Raw genomic sequence first — 21,787 nt, 5'->3', positions numbered from 1 at the left:
TTTACCGCACATCTCACTTTACCTCGCTCATTTGCACTATTCTGCACTACCTCATCTTAACAGCTGCTAGTTTGTTTATACTGCTTATTTCATGTTTTATGTTTACCTGCTATACCTCAAGTGCCCTTGACTGTTTGGCTATGTGAACCAATTTGTGTGTGTGTGTGTGTGTGTGTGTGTTTAGTCTACATCTAGTTCATATCTAGAGTGTTTATACTGTTTATATTGTCTGTTTGAGTGTTTAGTCTGTGTGTAGTTCTTATCTAGTGTTTACACTGTTTATATTGTCTGAGTGTTTAGTCTGTCTTGTTCTTATCTAGTGTTTATACTGTTTATTTATACTGTTTATATTGTTTGAGTGTTTAGTCTATGTCTAGTTCCTATCTAGAGTGTTTATACTGTTTATATTGTTTGTTTTTTTCAATTATTCTATTTTTATTTATTGCATTGCCTGTTTGCACCGTGGGTCAGAGAGGACTGATATTTCATCTGTGCTGTATGTCGAGCATGTATAGCATATTTGACAGTAAAGTTGACTTGACTTGACTTAACTTGACTTGACTTCATCAGGGAGAAATGGGGTAAGGTTTTAGACTGGCCAAGTCATTCACCAGACCCTAACCCAATTGAACATGCATTTCACCTCTTGAAGAGAAGACTGAAGGGAGAAACCCTCCAAAATAAACAGCAACTAAAAGAAGCTGAAGTACAAGCCTGAAAAAGCATAACAATAGAACAACAGAACAATCTGTTGTAATACTTTCATGTAAAAATTGGGTGGTTTGCCACCAAAGGTACTATGTTCTAAGTTGTTTAGCACATCTAGAAGTAAATATCAGGATGAAAGCTGAAATGCTGATTTATCGTCTGTTCATCTTCTGATGTCAAACACAAATGTCTTCAGTGTTTAGTAAAAATCAAAGAATTAGCCTTGCCATTGCAGTACTTATGGAGGGGGCTGTATATACATTAGTAACAATTAGTAAATAGAAGACTGCCCTGCAACGGAATGGCATATCATCCAGGGAGTATTCCTACTCGTGTATTTTCATTTTGTTGATCATAGAGAAATGTTATGTTCCGAGACAACTTTTGTTCATACACATTAATAACTGTTCACAGTATGGTTTAAAGTATCTGGTCAATGATTCGCCATTGTGAAATTTTCATATTCACTTGTCAAAAACTTGACTGGCTGCATTGATGTAGCTGACATTATTAAATGTTCCATTTCAATGATAAGTGTGTAAACTGGTTCAGTGCTTTTTTTTTTCTTTCATCATATTGCAGAAGATCTTGACTGTAAACCCTGTAGAATTCATTAAAAATGAAGCATGTTCCTGGCCTTTGATCCTTCCTCTGCTCAGAAGTACTGATGGCACAATACCACTTTTTTGTTTCTAATACAATACAGACACCTTGACTATCAGCTAATATCAATATCCATCCCATAATTTTTAAAGTCCCATGACCTATGCAAAACTGCAGCTTTCAAACAGTGCAATTTATACTGAAAATATAACAAATTATAAATATAGCGCAAATATAAAATATATGAAAATATAATAAATATAGGGCATCCAAATCCAATTCTAGTGTTTTCCATTTCGTTCAGGATCAAATTAATTTTTTTTCTACGATATCCATATCGGAATGTTGCCATCTCTACTCAGTACATTTACAACATTGTACTGTATACCCCCACATAGACTAAAGACTAACAGAAGCATTTGGGCATCTGGCTTGGTGGGTTATTTTAATTCAAACCTTTTGCTAGCACTTTATTTGAATACAGATGTTCATTGACAAGTCAGTAGTCTATAGATTGTTGAAAATACATCAACAAATTTAAACTGGATTATCTAAATAAAAACAGAAGCATAGGGTAGGTGTCACTTCCTCCCCATGACAGACTAGATGGCATTACAGTATATACAGCTGCACAACTCAAATGTAAACCTAATATGCCTATCCTGTATCAAATCACCACTGATGCATGACATTCCTTCAAATTTGTTGATATTTCTTCATGTATAACATATCCAGCAGTAGAACTGATTCATACCGGTATGTGTCTGCTTATCTTTGCAGTGTTGGGGATGGCTCTATCTCTATCTTACACACACCTGTAAAGTTTTTCAAATATTGCTTCATTCTTTTAGACTTATTACTTATTTACTTATACATGCTGCTAGCAATGGATTCTGGCCTGGTGCTCTAGATACTTGCTGCTGCCATTTCTTTTTTCCTTTCCGAGTGTTTGTTAACCTTGTACTTTACCCACTGCACTCCCACGTTTGCACTTCATGTAGAAAACATTTGTTTTCACTAAATACCCAGTAGCACCCTTTTTATGGTGTTATGTAGCATTTACATTTCCATTCATTTATGTTCAAGATTTACAAGATTTGTAGTATAATTACATAGAATTGTTACCACGTGCTTAGGGAGAAGAACTATATTGCATGGTTCCAATAGCTATAGTTAAAAATCACATATCTGAGTTCTGAACTTCATTAGTTTATTGTTTGATGCAATCATTAAAATTTATTTTCAGAAAAAGATGAGTTTCCCGTTATAACTGGTCCCTCTCACAATTCATATCATAAAATTATATCTTAAGGAGTTTTTTAGCCATTATCACATCTGGCTTGCTTATTAGACATCTAGATCTAGACCCAAAGATTTACGTAGCTGATTTTTGGAAATAGAAATTATTGTAAAGTACTCTACAGATATATCTGTGAAGATACCAAACTTCATTTCCAGAAAAGTTGGGATATTTTTCCAAAATGCAATAAAAACAAAAATATGTGATTTGTTAATACACGTGAACCTTTATTTAACTGATAAAAGTATAATGAAAAGATTTTCAATAGTTTTACTGACCAACTTAATTGTATTTTGTAAATATAAATGAAGTTAGAGTTTGATGCCTGCAACACACTCAAAAAAAAATTGGGACAGAGGCATTATTACCATTGTGTTACATCACCTTTCCTTTTAATAACACTTTTTAATCGTATGGGATCCGATGATACTAATTGTTGCAGTTTTGGAATTGGAATTTTTGTCCATTCTTGTTTGATACAAGACATTAGCTGCTCAACAGTCTGTGGTCACCCTTGTCTGATTCTCCTCTTCATGATGCACCGTACATTCTCAATAGGAGAGAGATCTCGACTGGCAGCAGGCCAGTCAAGCACATGTACTCTGTGTCTATGAAGCGGTGGTGTTGTAGCCTGTGCAGAATGAAGCCTGGCATTGTCCTGCTGAAATAAGCACGGACTTTCTGGGAAGAGACGTCACCTTGATGGCAACATATGTCTTGCTAAAATTCCAATATATGCCTTAGTGTCAGTGGTACCTTCACATACATGCAACTCACCCATGCCATGGGCATTGATGCATCCCATACTATCACACATGCTGGCTTTTGCACCTTTCTCTGATAGCAATCTGGATGGTTGTGTTCATCTTTGACACCGAGAACTTGACATCCAGTTTTCCTGAAAACAAGCTGAAATGTGGACTCAGCTGACTACACCACATGTTTCCACTGTCTTATGGTCCATATGAGATGAGTTCGGGCCCAGAGAAATCGTCAGTGTTTCTGTACAGAGTTGATGAATGGCTTCCTCTTTGCGTAATACAGTTTCAGGTTGCATTTCTGAATGCAGCAGCAGACTCTGTTAAGTGACAACAGTTTTGCGAAGTCCTCCCAAGCCCATGAGGCTATCACATTAGTATGATGGTTTCTCAGGCAATGCTGCCTGAAGGCCTCTGCATGCTCTTGCGACAAGGCTTTCGCAGATAGCTTTTCACAGACAGTTGTAATTTATCGTTGAGCGGGGAGTAATAGGCGTGCGCGATGTTATTCACCGGCACAACGCAAGGGGGCGCGAAGTCGCTAGGAGTAGTTGGTGGGTGTGGTTAGTGGAGTGTTTATCCTCCGGTTACTTATAATGACTAGAACTTTTTTTTTTTAGAATGACTAGAACTGGAGTCGTATAGATGTACGTACTTCCTCAATCAACCGCTCTTCGTTCTGCTCCATCTTCGCTCGTGTTTCTAAAAATGCCGGTCGTGAAAACAAACCAAACCAGGAAAGTAGGGAAGCGGAAGTGCGTGTACAGTGGATGTAGAGTGGACCAATCAGAGCCCTCTTGTCTGCGGCACTGTCTGCGAGGCTTCTGAGGTGGTCACAATTTTTGGGAGGTGCGCACAGAGCGTCTGCGAAGGTGGGGGGGCTACGCAGACACTGTCTGCGACGCTATCTGCGAGGACTGGGTTGTCAGCATAAATTGGCCTTGAGGGCTCAAAGGTCACACAAATTCAACAGTGGTTTTTAACCTTGTCCTTTATGCACTGAGATGTCTCTGAATTTCCTAAATATTTTCACAATATTATGTACTGTAGATTTTGAAAGACTTAAATTCTCTGCAATCTTGCATTGAGAAATGTTCTTTTTGAATTGACTAACAATTCTGTTATGAATTTTGGCACAAAGGGGGTGAGCCATGACCCATCCTTGCTTGCAAAGACTGAGCCTTTTGTGCATGCTCCTTTTATGATACTCTCATCTATTACCAATTAACCTGATTATTGAGGAATCTTCCAAAATGGTGTTACTTGAATATCCTATAAACCAGTGGCGGCTGGTAGTCTTTCAAACGGGAGGCTGGTCGGTTACAATATTTCCAGATTTTAAAAGAAAAAAGAAAAAACACATCAGTTTTGCCCATACTCTTGCCTCTGATCTGGCTGATTGTTGGCAGGGTCACAAACTGTGAAATAACAGGTTCTTTTGGCCCATTAGCCTACTGTCCAATATACATGATGGTGGTGTTGGGGGGGTATATTTTAACATTTTATATTTTAAAATTGTGGCATGTTGTTTAAAAATTGATCATTATTGAAAGCAGCTCTTTGTCAGGAACCTCAGCAGTAACAGCAGAGTGCTCTGGAATAGGCACAAGCACTGACCTTGGGGAGCCAAACATAGAGCTGGGTGCCACACATTTCATTCAATGACACTTTCCCTATATTTTACTTATTTTGACTGAGAAATGTTTTATTGACAATTTTGATAACCCTTCACTTTTAATCCAGGTCTGTAGTGTGAAATGTCCTCGGCTGTATTTTTGTTTAAAAATGTTTTCCAAATTGTAGCTGTGTTTAATTCATATCCAGAAAAATATATATTCCAATATAATATCTCATCTCATTATCTCTAGCCGCTTTATCCTTCTACAGGGTCGCAGGCAAGCTGGAGCCTATCCCAGCTGACTACGGGCGAAAGGCGGGGTACACCCTGGACAAGTCGCCAGGTCATCACAGGGCTGACACATAGACACAGACAACCATTCACACTCACATTCACACCTACGGTCAATTTAGAGTCACCAGTTAACCTAACCTGCATGTCTTTGGACTGTGGGGGAAACCGGAGCACCCGGAGGAAACCCACGCGGACACGGGGAGAACATGCAAACTCCACACAGAAAGGCCCTCGCCGGCCCCGGGGCTCGAACCCAGGACCTTCTTGCTGTGAGGCGACAGCGCTAACCACTACACCACCGTGCCGCCCCCAATATAATATACTCAGCATAAACATTTTAAATAGATTCTATATTTTTGGTCCATCCATGACATATTACTAAAGTAGCCTATTTACTGTTGTTGATGTGGGTCACTTGCTGTTAGCCAATTCACTTTCTCGTACCAGGAGAGCTGAAAGGAACGAGTATTATTCTCATTCTCATTATCTCTAGCCGCTTTATCCTTCTACAGGGTCGCAGGCAAGCTGGAGCCTATCCCAGCTGACTACGGGCGAAAGGCGGGGTACACCCTGGACAAGTCGCCAGGTCATCACAGGGCTGACACATAGACACAGACAACCATTCACACTCACATTCACACCTACGGTCAATTTAGAGTCACCAGTTAACCTAACCTGCATGTCTTTGGACTGTGGGGGAAACCGGAGCACCCGGAGGAAACCCACGCGGACACGGGGAGAACATGCAAACTCCACACAGAAAGGCCCTCGCCGGCCCCGGGGCTCGAACCCAGGACCTTCTTGCTGTGAGGCGACAGCGCTAACCACTACACCACCGTGTCGCCACAAGTATTATTCCCTACCTTTTTCACCAAGTCAATTTGAGGCGTTGGTCTACCCTGCTCTTTAATTTTAATTTTTTCCTCGAAAGGAAGACTGGCAAATGGCTTCGCCAAAATTAAATCGGCAATGCTTGGCATCCGTGCGCAGCTTTCTTGCTAGCTGACTAGCCCCCTCAAGTTCAAGTTCAGTCACTCAAATAAACGAAATTTCTGGAACCAAGATAGCAAACTTGACAACACTATATTTACACTTTATTTACAATGAAAATATATACAAACTAAAAAAGCTGGTTGAAACCGTATGTAATGAATGAAATCGAAATGCAAGCTGATCTCTTACAATACACCACAGCACTTGCGAATCGACATGGGACTGAACTGAAATTCACCGCTGCCTGTCTACATTGGAAACGAGCTGTCAATCAAAGAAAATATCCGGCCACTTTCACCAATCACCAGTCTCCTCGCGGAAAGCTTTGCCATGTCCCTCCCATGTGAGGCTGGGAGTCCGTGGGCGGGCGTTTTCGCAATATTTGTCCAATAACCATCTTGCATTTTGATATTGAAAGCGCATAGCTCCCAAATGCCATTGAAGTCCACTGAGGCTGGGAGTCCGTGGGACTCTGTGGGCGGGCGTTTTCGCAGTATTTGTCCAATAATCGTCTTGCATTTTGAGATTGAAAAGCGCATCGCTCCCAAATGCCATTAAAGTCCACTGAGGCTGGGCTGCATCGTGCTGTCACGAGGGGGAAAACCTCACGCACACATTAGGGAAAGTTATAACGGAATGATTTCGCACTGTAGTTGGGTTGAGCACATATATTTCTATGATTCTGGATCTGAAATAGCAATGTTATAAGGTCGGCTATAACATAAGCCTAGCGCAATTCATCCTACACGATGTTCGTCATTTTTAGAGGAGGCTGAGCCTCCCTCGTTGTCTTAGAGCAATCGCCCGTGCTATAAACTTTTCAGTCTTATTTTGCCTCTGTCCCAACTTTTTTGAGTGTGTTGCAGGCATCAAATTCTAACTATATTTATATTTAGAAAATACAATTAAGTTTGTCAGTAAAACTATTCAAATCTTTTCTTTGTACTTTTGTCAGTTAAATAAAGGTTTGCATGTATTAATAAATCACAACTTTTTGTTTTTGCTGCGTTTTGGGAAATATCCCAACTTTTCTGTAAATGTGCTTTGTAAAAGTGAATTGAATTGGGTTTGGAGCATTTCTCACACAGTAGTAGTAATGTACATTGCCTTTCAAGGATTGCAATGTGACACACATTGATTGATTGATTGTCTCCTGTGGAGAAGTTTATTTATATCACTGCATATTTATGCCTCTTGACTAAATTATTACAGTAAAACAGAATGAAAACCTGTGCATTTTGTTTCCAGGTTATTTCTAATAGACCCATAAAATGTGGTGATCATTTTGTTTATCTCTGTTTGTGTCCTCTATGCTTGTTTTTGTGCCCCAGGCTGTGAGAGTGGCTACTGGGGACCTCACTGCAGTAACCGCTGCCAGTGTCAGAACGGAGCCCTGTGTAACCCTATCACTGGGGCCTGTGTCTGCACGGACGGTTACCAGGGCTGGCGATGTGAGGACCCCTGTGAGCCTGGCTATTATGGCAAAGGTTGCCAGCTGCAGTGCCAATGTCTTAACGGTGCCACCTGTCACCATGAGACAGGCGAGTGCATCTGTGCCCCTGGGTATATGGGTGCTGTGTAAGTAGCTTATTATACATACCAGATGCTTAAATATTGTCTCCTGTAGTGTTGCATAACAGCATTACCAGTGATAACACTTTTTGATGCATTGTACAAGTTTAGATTCTTTCATGTTAGTTCTGTGTACTGTATACTTATATTGTTTTGTTTTTCAAAAACGCCACTTGAGTTTTCATGTTTCTTTCTCCAATACAATGGAGTGGCACTCAGTGAGTCTGAGCAGGTTTTTGTTCTTGTTTTACGGCAGCTGTGGAGTGCGATGTCCCTCTGGCAGTCATGGGACCCAGTGTGAGCAGCGGTGCCCCTGCCAGAATGGTGGAACCTGCCACCACATCACTGGAGAATGCGCATGTCCAGCTGGCTGGACCGTAAGGCTCCCTGCATACAGCCAGCGAAAGACTAAAAGTAGGAAAGTGACAAGGGAGATGAAAGAAAGAATGACAGAGGAGAGGGAATGGGGATCATGGGATACATGATGAGGGGAAAGGTTGAGAGAGAATGAAGGAGAAGGGAACGAAGGATGACTAATGGAGGAATGGATGACATGAGATGGAATGAAACTGAGAGAGTCATGGAGAAAGGGTAATTGGGGCTAAACTAGGGGTTAAATGAATATAGAGTTTTTGAAACAGGGGAGTAGTGGGGTAGAGACTGAGTGGCAGGGATACTGCATATGGGGAAATTTAAGAGTAAAAGAAATGCAAGCTACCTGCAGAGAACCTCAAGCAAGCTACCTGCAAAGAACCTCATTATTAGTATTAAAAATGAAATGTACAAAGTCTCATTAATACTCATTATGTGTCATCTTTCTGTTAATTCCCTGAGACTTTTCATGATAACCTTGATTCGATTTGTGTAAATTTGTCTCTTTTATTCTCCAACCCTCACACATACTTTCTTTCCTTTTTCTTACACCGCAGGGGTCTGTGTGTGCCCAGCCATGCCAATTAGGCAAATATGGCATCAACTGCAGCCAGGACTGCTCGTGCCGTAATGGGGGATTATGTGACCACATCACTGGACAATGTCAATGTATGGCAGGTTACACTGGCCGCAGGTACACAAGAGGTTTTAAAATATTAAATCACCACTCCATCAGTACATTGATAAAGCCCATGGTGACCTTATTTCTTCTAATCACGGCTTGAGTAAGTGTGCAACATTGCACTTTATCAAAACTCCTTTGTCCTCTCAGTGACAACTCAACTCTTTTATTTTGGTCAAGCCATAAGTTCCATTATGTTGCTTTTCACGTAAAGTTTAAGGTTTATTTATTGTCTTGTCTTCTTACTTTTGAAAACAAATAAAAGAAAAGGTACATGTTTTTTTACTTATTATTATATGTTTATCTGCTCTAGCATTATGTTTATCTGATCTTTCTGCATTCATCAACCCCATTCCTGGCTGTGCGCTGGTTATTTCTAGCCATTAATTACCATTAATGGAGTTGTATTAGGAGTCAATTGAAATGGCTTTGTCTCTTTATTACCCTGAGTTGTCCTGAGGGTTTATTAGCTTGCTAAGGCAATTGTCTGTAGGATAAAATGCCTCTAGGACAAGTCCTTCTTTTTCTCAAATATTTTGCAAAATTGCTCTCATTCATTTGCTCTGTGGCAGGTGAATTAACCCAGCAGGAATGATCTGAGATTGTGTTAGGACACCCCATCCCCTCCCCACCCCTCTGCAATAACACCCATCTCTCCCAGTACAGTGGCTGCTGTAATTTAAATGCGAAACATAACTAGTCCATTTTATAATTTAATTGAGCTATTTATCTGTCTCCTAATGGCTTCATTGGACACTTGAGATTGATGCTCTGCTAAGATTGTATATTTAACTTCTTGAAAAAAAATCCTCTCTCCTTAAGTCACTTTGCTGTTCCACGAAGAGAACAGACATGGTTTTAGTTATATTCACGGTATGACAGTGGCCTCACCTTGCTCTGCTCCAGAGGAGAAGATGAACACAACTAGTACCAAACCATTGCAGATCTCTGACTTATGACCTCTAAATTTGCCCGACTCTAAATATGACAATCTCAGACTATGTTTTCCTAATGTGTTGGTAGCGAGAGACTGGCAGGACACTGAAAATTAAGAGTGTGATGAGTTCTTCCACTCTCAGTAAAGTATGTCTAATGTGCCAGGTGCCAGGAGGAGTGCCCTGTCGGTACATACGGCCAGCAGTGTGCCCTCCATTGCGACTGTCAGAACGGAGCCAAGTGTTACCACATCAACGGTGCCTGTCTGTGTGACACAGGCTTTAAAGGACCTCACTGCCAGGAGAGATTCTGCCCCCCAGGGTTGTATGGGCTTATATGTGACAAATACTGCCCCTGTAATACTACAAATACTTTGAGGTAAGCACACAGAGGTAAACATCATACTGAGCATATTCACTTTAAATATCCCAACCGACACTTAAACTAGACATCATATACCGAATGTATTTGTTGCAGTCATGCAGTACAGCACCTGATTCCACAAATTAGATTCCTTGCCTTCATGAGCAGAAAAACTCATTAGGTGAAGCAGGTGGTGCATTATAGAGTCAGAACATGTTCAACACTACACAGTTCGTTTATGAGCAGAGAGAACTGTAATTACCTTTTGACTAAACTAAGAAATTATCTTATTCATTTAATATCAAGTAATACAGAGGAACTATAGTATTACCAAGGGCTATACTTAAAGTTAGGACTCACACTCAGAATATACTGTATGTCAGTAGTTACACAAGAGAAGTATTCAATGTTACAAAGCTACACAGATGCTTAAATTTAGTTTAATCTGTTTATTAAAATTACCTGTGTGTAGTTCCCAAGGGTTTTTTTTTCTTTCCAAAAAAGCAGTTTACATGTTTTGCAGTACAGTGCAGCATAAAGGCAAGAGACATTTAGACAAAGGTTTAGATGACACTTTTTTGAATAGCCCACTTTAGACACTCTACAACTCTCTACATCTATAGGTTATCATGAAGCAGACTATCAACTTATTCTCAATAGCCAAATTATGTCAGATTATGTTTATCCGTCTTTCAACAAGACAGCATAAAATGTAGCAAGGTATCTACGAAACAAAACGGGACCATCCAAATTAAGTGAAAGAAAAAATGCTAAATTTGAAAGTTTATGGCTGTTGATGCGGCACGGTGGTGTAGTGGTTAGCGCTGTCGCCTGACAGCAAGAAGGTTCTGGGTTTGAGCCCAGTGGCTGACGGGGGTCCTTTATGTGTGGAGTTTGCATGTTCTCCCCGTGTCTGCGTGGGTTTCCTCTGGGTGCGCCGGTTTCCCCCACAGTTCAAAGACATGCAGGTTAGGTTAACATGGGGCAGCCTTGGGCTGAAGTGCCCTTGAGCAAGGTGCCTGACCCCTAACTGCTTCCCGGGTGCTGTAGTGTGGCTGCCCACTGCTCTGGGTGTATGTGCATCTGCATGTGTTCACTGCTTCAGATGGGTTAAATGCAGAGGATGAATTTCACTGTGCTTGAGTGTGTATGTGACAAATAAAGACTTCTTCTATTTACTAGATAAAATATACACTATTAGTTTTGAAATAGGGGAAATGCTGGTATATCATGACCATCATCTGATAAATTGTTTGTTAACTAGCTTTGAGTCAGTTCACATTAGTTGGCTGCCATATCATAAAACAACATTTTGACACCAGGGACCAAGGTAATATCAACTGACATTAATGACTTTAAAAAAGGACTTCAGACTTATCTTTTCGATTTACATATCTCATCTTTTTAGTTTTGATTTTTGAACTTTTTTTTTATTGTTTTTTTTCCCTCTTTGATAATGTTTTTATGTAAATGAGTTTTCATGGACATTGATATTTAATTATTTTTTATTATTATTATTTTACATATATTATTGTAAGGGCATTGAGATTGTTATGGAATGCACATAATAATAATAATAATAATAATAATAATAATTTATTTCTATTATTATTATAAAGGATGGAGACGAAATGGGGGTGGGGTGGGGGGTGATATTCACAGAAACTCATAGTTTTTATTTACTCAATTAACAATTGCACGCATTATTAAAGATAATATTTAAATGCCATACAAAGTTTAATGCTTAGTAAGAATGGAAAAGTATTGCAACTGAACAATGGGAACATTTAATTAACCTTCAGTAATCACATTATCCTGGTTAAGGGCACTATACACATGAATATTCACACACTCGTTCCCATGTATGCGTGATTTTGCATAGCTAATTAACCTACCAGCATGTTTTATAGCATTGCTTATTGTGCTATATATTTGTCTTATATTTAAAATTATTGCCTTCTAAAGGCATTTAATAGTTATTTGTGTATTTATATTGCTAAATAGCTAATGAGTTATGAGTCATTATGAGTTATGAGTACAACAAATCAAACCAAAATGCAACCAAATGCTGTAATGTATTATAATTTTTGGCCAGAGTGCTTGACTTTGCATATGCTCCTTTGTTCCTGGAAACATTTTTGTTGTGTAAAAAAAGATTTTATACCAACATTGATGGCTTACTTCAAAGGGCAATGGCAAACTTTATTTCTTTAGTACATTACGTTTGGATGTGAACACGTTGTTTTGCACATTTCTATTCTATTCAAGAATTCTTAAAACATTCCTTTTCAAGAATTGAAGTTTTATGCTGACCAACAGTACAATAAGCTACTATGGAACTCCTTCTCAACAAAGACAGCAGTGATATCCACACTTCACTTTACAGCATGACCCGAGAGATCCGTTCAGCTTTCGCATTGAATTCTGAACACCTTTCAGCCATAGTGTGCCACTCACTCTTTATAGCACCCCATGCATCCTTTACTAGGTTTAATTTCCTGCCTATCTTTTATTCTTACTCTGTTGTTATTGGAACCAGTGTTTGTTACTTTTCTTTGTATCTATTCACATCTCTCTCTCTGTCTCTCTCTCTCTCAGTTGTCATCCTCTGTCAGGGGAATGTTCCTGTACAGCAGGGTGGACTGGTCTATACTGCAACGAGATGTGTCCTCCAGGCCATTACGGTGAGGGCTGCAGCCTGAAGTGCCAATGTGCTAATGGAGCAGACTGCCATGGGGTCACTGGGGCCTGCATCTGTGCTCCTGGTTTTACTGTGAGTATACCATCCATCAGTGACCTATTTATACTAAGGAATCCTATGATGTAATATGGGCAAATGAGCTATGACCTGGCATCAGCTATTACAGAAGATTCTGGGGGGAGGGAACAACAACTGAGGAGGGTTCATCCTATTCAGAGCAATGAGATTTGTCTCCTGGGCTAAAGGAACAGCACAGAGAAAAGAGTTGTATTGTTCTGGAGATTTGGCTCTTGATACGTCAGCCATCTCACAAAACGTGTTGTTCAAAGTTATTTTCTTGTCATCTCATTTGATGTAATAGTGTTGCTCAGCAGTGGAGTTTAGCTTTTAAAAGCTTTTTATAGGGTTGTACATGCACACGAACACACCTGCAGTTTCTTGCAGTCTTCAAACTCAGCAGGTACTGAAAGCTTAATACTGCCTCATAATAGACATGCCCTATTACACAGCAGGCCTGGACTTAATATAAAGACCCTTGCCAAATGAAAAAAAAAAGAAAAAAAAAAGAGAGTCAGAGATTCCCTCTGACATTAATAAAAAGTGTCTGGCATATGGAGCATGTTATACAAATCAGAATAATGGATTATGCTGGTTCTGTATTAGCTTTCCTCCCCATAACTACGAAGCAATAAGGGAAAACAGATGAAGATAGAAAGATGAAAAATGAGTGGTCAGATGTGGTTAAGAATTATATTAATAATAATCCTGCCCTCTGGTTTTATTGTTTTACATAAGTATGTTATTGCCAAGCCTGTTAAGGAGTAAATGCTTTCTCTCGTAATTTAATAGAACAGAAGGAAGAAAGGAAGATACACAAATAATGACTTGGTGAACTGCTTCCACTGCAGATATTTTCAGTTAGAAAGAGTGGAAATCTCGCAATATAGATGAAGCGCTACACTCTGTGCTGGAGATAAAGACAGAACCAATGGCCTGATTAAGACGAACACAGAGTGAGGTGCTCCTGCCAACTCTTGGCTAGAGCTGTTGAGCTGTCTGGTAGAAGAGCTGCTGTGGCGGATTGCACCAACTAGAGAAGGCATTGCCTGTATCTTCATTTTCTTCACCTGCTCCAAGTGCTGGATTTAAGAGGCCTTTTGCCAGTTTTATTAAACACAGCTAGAGGAGCTTTGCCCAGAAAACTTGAGTTAACTACATTGCAATGGAATGGGGACACTATGCTCTGTTTCCCAGTTAAATCATCCGTTGAGGCTTATAGGAGGTCTGTGTCAGAAAAAAATAATGCACATGTAATAGCCCCTAGAGCTGTTGGCCAGTAATATGTCTTGGCTTAGGAAAGAAGCTTTTTTCCGCTGTACAATTGGTACTAGTATATGGACACATGGAATGTAAGGTGATGGTAACACCGTGAATCAGTATAATATATGGAAATATGTTCTCCCTCATGTCTCCCTAAAATACCAGCAGTGTTGAAGTCTCTCTGTCCTTTGTTCTGGTTAGGTCTGAGTCTTGCCTGTGCTCGTCGCCATATTTAGTTTAGTTTTGTTTTTTTCTGGCTGTAAGCCTAATTCTTTTTATCTTCACAACTCCAGATTCTTGTTACTGCCACTAAACCTTTGTCCATACTTTACACAAGTTTTCCTTGGTGTGATAACAGCTTTAATTCTCACGTTCACACCATTCACATGCTTTTCAAGCCAACTCCAGTTTTCACACACTTTCAGCATATTGTTTGAGGGCCAATAAACAAATTTAGATTCACTGTTTGAGGGATGTTCATTTGTTCACTCCTCATACTTTTTAACACTTTTTAAGGCCAATATTTATGCCATTGGAAATGTTTTAGATATAGTGTATATACATCTTTAATATCTTCAAGTTCATCTGCAAGTATTCCCTGTAAGGTGACATACAGCAATTAATTCACATCGTATACTGCTGTATAGCACATTGTGATGAATTAATAGATTAATTGTGCCAAAGAATAGTTACTGTAGGCTGCAAATGAAAGACAATTCCTTGGTTAGGCTCTTCATTGAGCGCTTTGAACCTAGTGCATTCAAATTCCTGTGTGTCATTAATGGCTGAAATGATTTTACCACAAGATCACTCACCAGCAAATTACTGGAAGTCAAGCCAACAAACTTTCCAGCTGCATGCGCTGCTGCACTCACAAACTACTTTCACATCTCCACAATCCCTTCAAGAGAACTGCCAACGTTTGCAGTCTGGAAGTTGTCACTTTTGAGCGGAACAAAGATAACAGCACGTAGATTGATAAAAAATTAATTCGCAGATGTAAGCTTTTCATGTGGGCATGTGGAGAGAGAATGGGTGCAGATGGAGAGGGAGTGTGCGTGAGGCGAGGAACACGATGAGCAGGGAGAAAAGCATAGCAATGAGGAGTGCATGAGAGAGATAGTAGAGAAATAGAGAAATTTTAGAGAGAGAGTCAGTATTCTTACAGCTCAGTGAAGTACTTCATTCAGGTTTCCTTCTCAACATAGTTCCAGATGCTAATGAGCTCCGTCCCACTGCTTGCACAAGGGAATCAAGAGCCGCCCAGCACTCTGCTGCTGCACCACTAATTGGAAGGCTAAATCATCATGTCAGCTGCCAATCAGAGGCAGGAATGACACAGCCAGGTACTTGAGATGACCAGCTAAGGGAGATAGGATCCTGCTAAGCACACAGATTGCACAGGGTTCAGGCTCAGATAGAGCCGGGGCTTTGAGAGTTCAGTGTGTCTCAGTCACCAGTCACTGGATGGTAATGGATAGATGAGGGGCTGAGGGGCTGGACAGTCTCACATGGTCTGCTCATTAAATCTGGGCTCTGGCATAGGGACCAAAGCTTCCTCTACTCCCATATGCTCTTGATCCAGGTTTTGCCATTCTGCCTCATTTGTACATGTGATTCAAGTCATTAGCTAATTACCAAGGTCTTCATGAGTTGAATTTGACATACCAGAAGAGGAAAAAAACGCTCCATTCTAAAAAGTGATGACCAGTTGTTTTAGCTTTGGTGTGCATTTTGCAGAGAGGTTGCATGGAGGCCTTTTGTTGATTAGCAATTTACGGTATAATGTGATGTGAAGGTTCAGTGTGAGTTTCTGATACTAATAAGATAAAATTGGGGCGTCTAATTAGAAGAGTTATTAAATTAAAACTGTTATTGCTATCCTTAACAGCTATCCATAGCATGAAGTATAGAAATTTGACTATCCGATGATATTTCCTTAATCCTTCCTGTGTGTGTACGTGCGCGTACGTGTGCACGCATGTGTGTTTTCTCAGGGAGATGACTGCTCCCAGACATGTCCTTCTGGATTTTATGGAATTAACTGCTCATCTGCCTGTCACTGCCATAATCAAGCCTCCTGTTCTCCCATTGATGGCTCCTGTATTTGCAAAGAAGGTACAATCTCTCTCTCTCACTCACTCACTCACCTTCTCGTTCTTAGTCTCTCTGATACACAGATAAATTATGGATATTTACATAAGCCCAAACAAGGTCGCAGCATGAACAGCACACAACAAATCAATGCGTTGTTTAATCAGAATCGTTAGAATTGATTTGCCATTGCTCACTTAATCAGTTCTTGCATCACTTTAAGACAATCACTGATGAATTCTTCTTCTAGATTTGTAAATAGTGCATTATTGACCTGCTCATTGTAATCTCTTTACCACTAGATCATGCAGAATTTAGAATACATGAGAACAGAAGTCAAAACGCTAACTTTTTTGTTTAACTTCAGTGCATGCTATTGCATAAAGCTGTTTTTCTTGAATCAACAAAGCCTGGAGGAAGATGCACAAAATTAACTGAATTAATTACTGAAGTCTATTTAGACTGTAATACTACACCAGCATTGCCTAAATTGAACTATTGAGAGCAGTGTTTGTGTGCGCTTGACTGCAAAAGTTTGTATACCCTCATGACAAAATGAAGAGGACAATATAGTACTCTATAGCAACAAGATAGTATTACGTTTCATCCATTACCCCTTTAAGCATTAAAAATGGCAAAATAATGAATGCTATTAATAAGGAAATAAAGGGCAAATTGCTATCTGTTAAAAAGGTGCCATTTTACATTCTTTCACATCCTCTGAACGGCTTTTTGACCTTCTCAGTTGTAATGTTTGTAATATTTCTCTTTGTATCGCCCAACTTCTGGTCCAGCCATTCTGAGATTTCTGCACTAACTCTGCCATATCGCTTGGCAATACTTTGCCCATTCTTCTGGATATAGCTTCTGGTCTGGAGACTGAGAGAGGCATGGCAAAACTTAATTTTAGTTTATTTTTCTGACGAATTTTTCATTATGTTTTGGATTGTTGTCTTGTTACAAGATATACCCACATTTCATTTTTAAAATTTTACTGTTTTAAATAATTATATTTTCCTTTCTTCCATTATAAAGAATGTAGGATGCCTCAGCTGTGCATGGCATCTGTGTGACTGCTTGGAGAGGCCACTGGTGCTGCATAAACATGGATTAAGCAACACTAGAATATACAGCAGCAGCACCAGAGTTACAGATCTAGTCCCATCAGACTGGGAGCAAGCTCATTACAGTCGCCACCTTTAATCTACATCCCATTCATAATTCACCAGTCTGCTAAGAGCCAGTGTTCTCTCTGGCCTTCTTTCTCTCTTTTTCTCTCACTAACTCTTTCTCTCACTGGCTAATGTCTAGCCTGAAGCTATGCAAGCATTCTGTTCATTGACCTCAGTGCAGTGCAGGCATCAGGAGGATGAGGTCTTCCAACGCCTCTATCTGATTTGACCTCACTTCCCTTTTCTACCTCCCTGAGCGGCACCTATTGATTGCATTTAATTATAGACTAGAGAGGGCTCATCTGAGTAAAGTTGAAGCCATTATAGTGCAGTCTGTAGTGAGTGTTGTGGATTACCAGTTTTCTGAACCTGCCACCTCGGGTTAGATACATTAATGTTGAAAACAAATGAGTAAATCAATTAATAGGGTTCCTACCATTTTCTCTCTCTCTCTCTCTCTCTCTCTCTGTGTGTGTGTCAGGTTGGCAGGGTGTGGACTGCTCCATCTTGTGCTCTAGTGGAACATGGGGTCTTGGCTGTAACCAGACCTGTATGTGCTTAAACAGGGCCGCTTGTGACCCCATCGATGGCTCTTGCTCTTGCGCGCCAGGCTGGAGGGGAAAACACTGTCAGCTGGCTTGCCCTGTGAGTGTGTGACATTACCAGCTATTCTATTTTCACTTATCTGTGGCTACACGTCCTTACAGTGCACAAAGTTTGGGCTGACATGGAGTGTGTGTGTGTGTGTGTGTGTGTGTGTGTGTATATATCAGGATGGCACCTATGGATTGGAGTGTCGAGAGCACTGTGACTGTAATCATGCCAGCGGATGTGATCCCATCAGTGGCTCCTGCCTCTGTTTGGCAGGATGGACTGGTGAGTAATAGCTTGCAACAGTGACAGTAACATTACACCAGGCAAACATCATGATTAACGGTTACATGACTCCTAAGCTTGGCATTGGAGACAACATACCCCATACCTAATGACACAGAAAACATTGCCAGAATTGAACTTGCCTGTGATTAGCAGTAGATGCGACTGTATAATTTTTATTCTTCTCTGTATCCATGAGGTCTGTGGAATCCTTAGAGAATGTATTGAAAATTACGCAAATGACTGCTCTCACAATTATGTGAACTTGCATTGGGCTTCAGGTGAACATTACTGTAATAGCCTGTTCTGCTGTTAAAGTGCAGAACTGAGCATTCATTTTCATTTACTTCAAAATCTCAAATCTCCCACCAGCCAAATGCCCTGATCATTATGTCATTTTAAACACTAAACAAGGTGATTTAAAATTAATTTGGTATGTTGCAATGACATTATATCAGCTAATAATTCTGCAGAGTTAAAAAAAATCATTCAGAATTTTTTTTTTTTGCTATAAAGCCATCATTCCTACAAAGGATTCTATTTCCAGATCGTTCACTGCTTCCTATATCAAAGCCACCCAGATAGCAAAGGAATGATGGCTTAGTGTCAGGCCATGCTTACTTTCATCTGACCCACATGCCACCATGGAAGGATGGTAATGAACTCATCTGAGTCTGGCTGTCAGAATACAGCCACAACTCCACTTTGCTAAGCTTATATCTGAGACAAATATGGACCTGAATTTACACTGGGTCATTTTTCTCCCAAAATTGAGAGAAAAAAACCCCACATATAGTTGGTTGCATTTTGTCCATTTTTAGCCCATATTACCACTTTACATTATAAGTGTGACTTATGTGGTCTGTGATAATCTGTATTGGACAATGTACATACTACAATTATTGTCAGGTACTCAGCCCACGAGATCCCCAGTAGCCTTGAGATAGCCCAAATTAGCCATTTTTTGAACAATGGAGCATTTATTTTGAGAATTTAAAACATGCCATCTAATTACCCTGTATACTCTCAAGGAGCGTTTTAAAGCCATATGGTCATATGAGCAGGCTATAAAATTGGGGCTGTGTCCATTTTAGCCAAGTTAGAGAGTGGAACAGGCTCAGCCTTTGTGTTCGTCAGGAGACAGAAGGGTTGGGCAGGAGCGTGTATGCAGGGTCTCTATATCTCGCGTCACCCAGGCACCTATTCTGGGAAAGGACTCAGCTCTCATTACTGGCAAGAAGGAGCCGGACGCGCAAAGATCTCACGCTCTGAATACTGCCCTGGTCTCGGCCATCTGCCCTGCCTAATGGAGTCACCGGGGTGCAAATGGACCTGTGAGACATATTGAACATCTGAAGAGACATGGACTGCATGACAGTGATTTATGGAAATACAGACACAAAGATCTACAAGAGCACACAGCATGAGAGACAAGAGAATGAAGGCCCAATTTAGCCTTTGCACAAATGGTAACAGAAGAGGATAAAGAAAAAAAATGTGAATTGGAGTGTATGAAAGTATTTACGACATAAATGGTAATAAATGCATTGCAGGAACTGTTACGAGGGCAGCATGAAAAAAATGTGGAGAAGAAAAATTAGATGGATGTGATTTTCTTCGCAAAGGTGTAAAAGCAAATGTAGATGTAAAAGGATAGAAGGAGCAATGGAGTAATGATCAAAAGTGGGGGATATGCTGTAGAAAGTATATTTATCAAAGGAGAGAAGACTGAGAAGAAAGGGATTAAATGCTTACTCTAAAAGAAACTGTGCACATGCAATATTGAGTAAAACAGAGAAAAAGAAGGTAGACAATGAGAGAGAGAGAGAGAGAGAGAGAGAGAGAGAGAAAGAGAGAGAGAGAAAAGAATGGCTGTAACACAGTAAGCTCTGAAAAGCTCCCTTTTGAATAGTTCAGTATGTACAGTATTACACTGTGCACATATATCTTTTATATCACAGCAGCTGAAATGTCAGTCTTGAGCGACAGAAAATGTTTTTTAACCCTATCACACTACTTCCAAAAAATACAATAATTTTTGCATGAGAAAAAAAAATTCAAAAATGACGGTTAGGTTATCAATGCAGTGGGAACAGAAATTTGTTTATTGAGCAAGTTGAACAGAAGCAGGACTATCTCTCTCTCTCTCTCTCTCTCTCTCTCTCTCTCTCTCTCTCTCTCTCTGTGCGTTTATTCTGCACATACACACAAAATATCCTTTTTGTTTGAGAGATGAGCTTGGCATCTACACACCAATTCTCGAGCAAGGCAGATTTTGCTGAGGGACCGAAACTGTAAATATTACTGTATAACTCTACATGCAATAATAATATAGCTGAATACACCATCTGATGAGACAAAAGAAAATAACAATACTTAAAATGGCAGCCTAAAATATACAGCTTACAGCGACATGCATTCATATGGTGGAGTGGAATATTATCAAATAGGGTTGTTGGGTTTTTTTTTCCTTTTCAGTATATACAGGTATGGTCAGAAGTTTACATACAGTGACATGAATGTCATCTTGGATATGAATGTCATGGCAGTATTTGGGCTTTCAGTAATTTCTTTGAACTGTTCTTTTTCTGTGGCAGAATGTACAGCAGACATCTTTAATTTAAAAAAACACTAGAATTTGGTGCACAAGTTTTAATTTTCTTTGGGTTTTCTGAACTCAACACAGGGCCAAATTATACATACAGGTCAAAAATATACATACAGCACACTTAATATTTGGGTAAAATGACTCTTTGCAAGATTCACCGTAACCAAACATTTTTGTTTACCATGAACAAGCTTCTGGCAGAATTCTGGTTGGATATTTCACGACTCTTAATGGTAGAATTGGTAGAGTTAAATTAATTTTTTTTTTTTTCTTGGCATGCACTCGACTTATAAGCACTGTCCATATATTTTCAATAGGATTGAAGTCAGGACTTGTTTTAAGCTTAATGTTAGCCTGCTTCATCCTCCACAACCAGCTCTGATGCGTGTTTGCGTTCATTGTCCTGTTGTAACTCTCAAGTCCCAAGTCGTGTTCAAGTTTCTGATGGTTTATGCTGAAGAATTCTGAAGCAGTCCTCCTTCTTCATTATTCCATTCACTTTGTGCAATGAACCAGTTCCACTGGCAGCAAAACAGCCCCAGAGCATGATGATCCTACCAACACCACCATTTGGTACAGTGTCCCTCTGTACATGGTGGTCATTGTGACCAAACAACTCAATCTTTGTCTCAGCTGACCATACAGCTATCCTCCAGAAGGCTTTTTCTTTGTCCATGTGGTCAGCTTCAAACTTTAGTTAAGCTTGAAGGTGTCAATTTTGGAGCAGGGGGTTATTTCTTGGATAGCAGCCTCTTAGTCCATGGTGATCTGAACTGTAGACAGTGATCCATCAGCTTCCAGTTCATGGCAGGGCTGT

The 21,787-nt window shown here is 40.0% G+C and overlaps 1 protein-coding gene across 2 annotated transcripts in view; it reads left to right on the top strand.

Annotated features, from left to right (window-relative positions):
• The window catches only part of megf11 (multiple EGF-like-domains 11), a 189,174-nt gene that overhangs the window by 116,066 nt on the left and 51,321 nt on the right, over positions 1–21,787 (top strand). For both annotated transcript variants that reach the window (XM_060923872.1, XM_060923873.1), the window contains exons 3-10: positions 7,606–7,852; positions 8,103–8,223; positions 8,776–8,912; positions 10,002–10,214; positions 12,798–12,972; positions 16,218–16,338; positions 17,968–18,131; positions 18,260–18,362. In XM_060923872.1, the coding sequence (XP_060779855.1) occupies positions 7,606–7,852; positions 8,103–8,223; positions 8,776–8,912; positions 10,002–10,214; positions 12,798–12,972; positions 16,218–16,338; positions 17,968–18,131; positions 18,260–18,362 (1,281 nt within the window). The remainder of the gene's footprint in view (positions 1–7,605; positions 7,853–8,102; positions 8,224–8,775; positions 8,913–10,001; positions 10,215–12,797; positions 12,973–16,217; positions 16,339–17,967; positions 18,132–18,259; positions 18,363–21,787) is intronic.

Source organism: Neoarius graeffei, chromosome 6, assembly GCF_027579695.1.
Source record: "Neoarius graeffei isolate fNeoGra1 chromosome 6, fNeoGra1.pri, whole genome shotgun sequence".
Classification (NCBI taxonomy): domain Eukaryota; kingdom Metazoa; phylum Chordata; class Actinopteri; order Siluriformes; family Ariidae; genus Neoarius; species Neoarius graeffei.
Note: the sequence above shows the minus strand (reverse complement) of the source record. Positions and strands in the feature narration are given on the sequence as shown.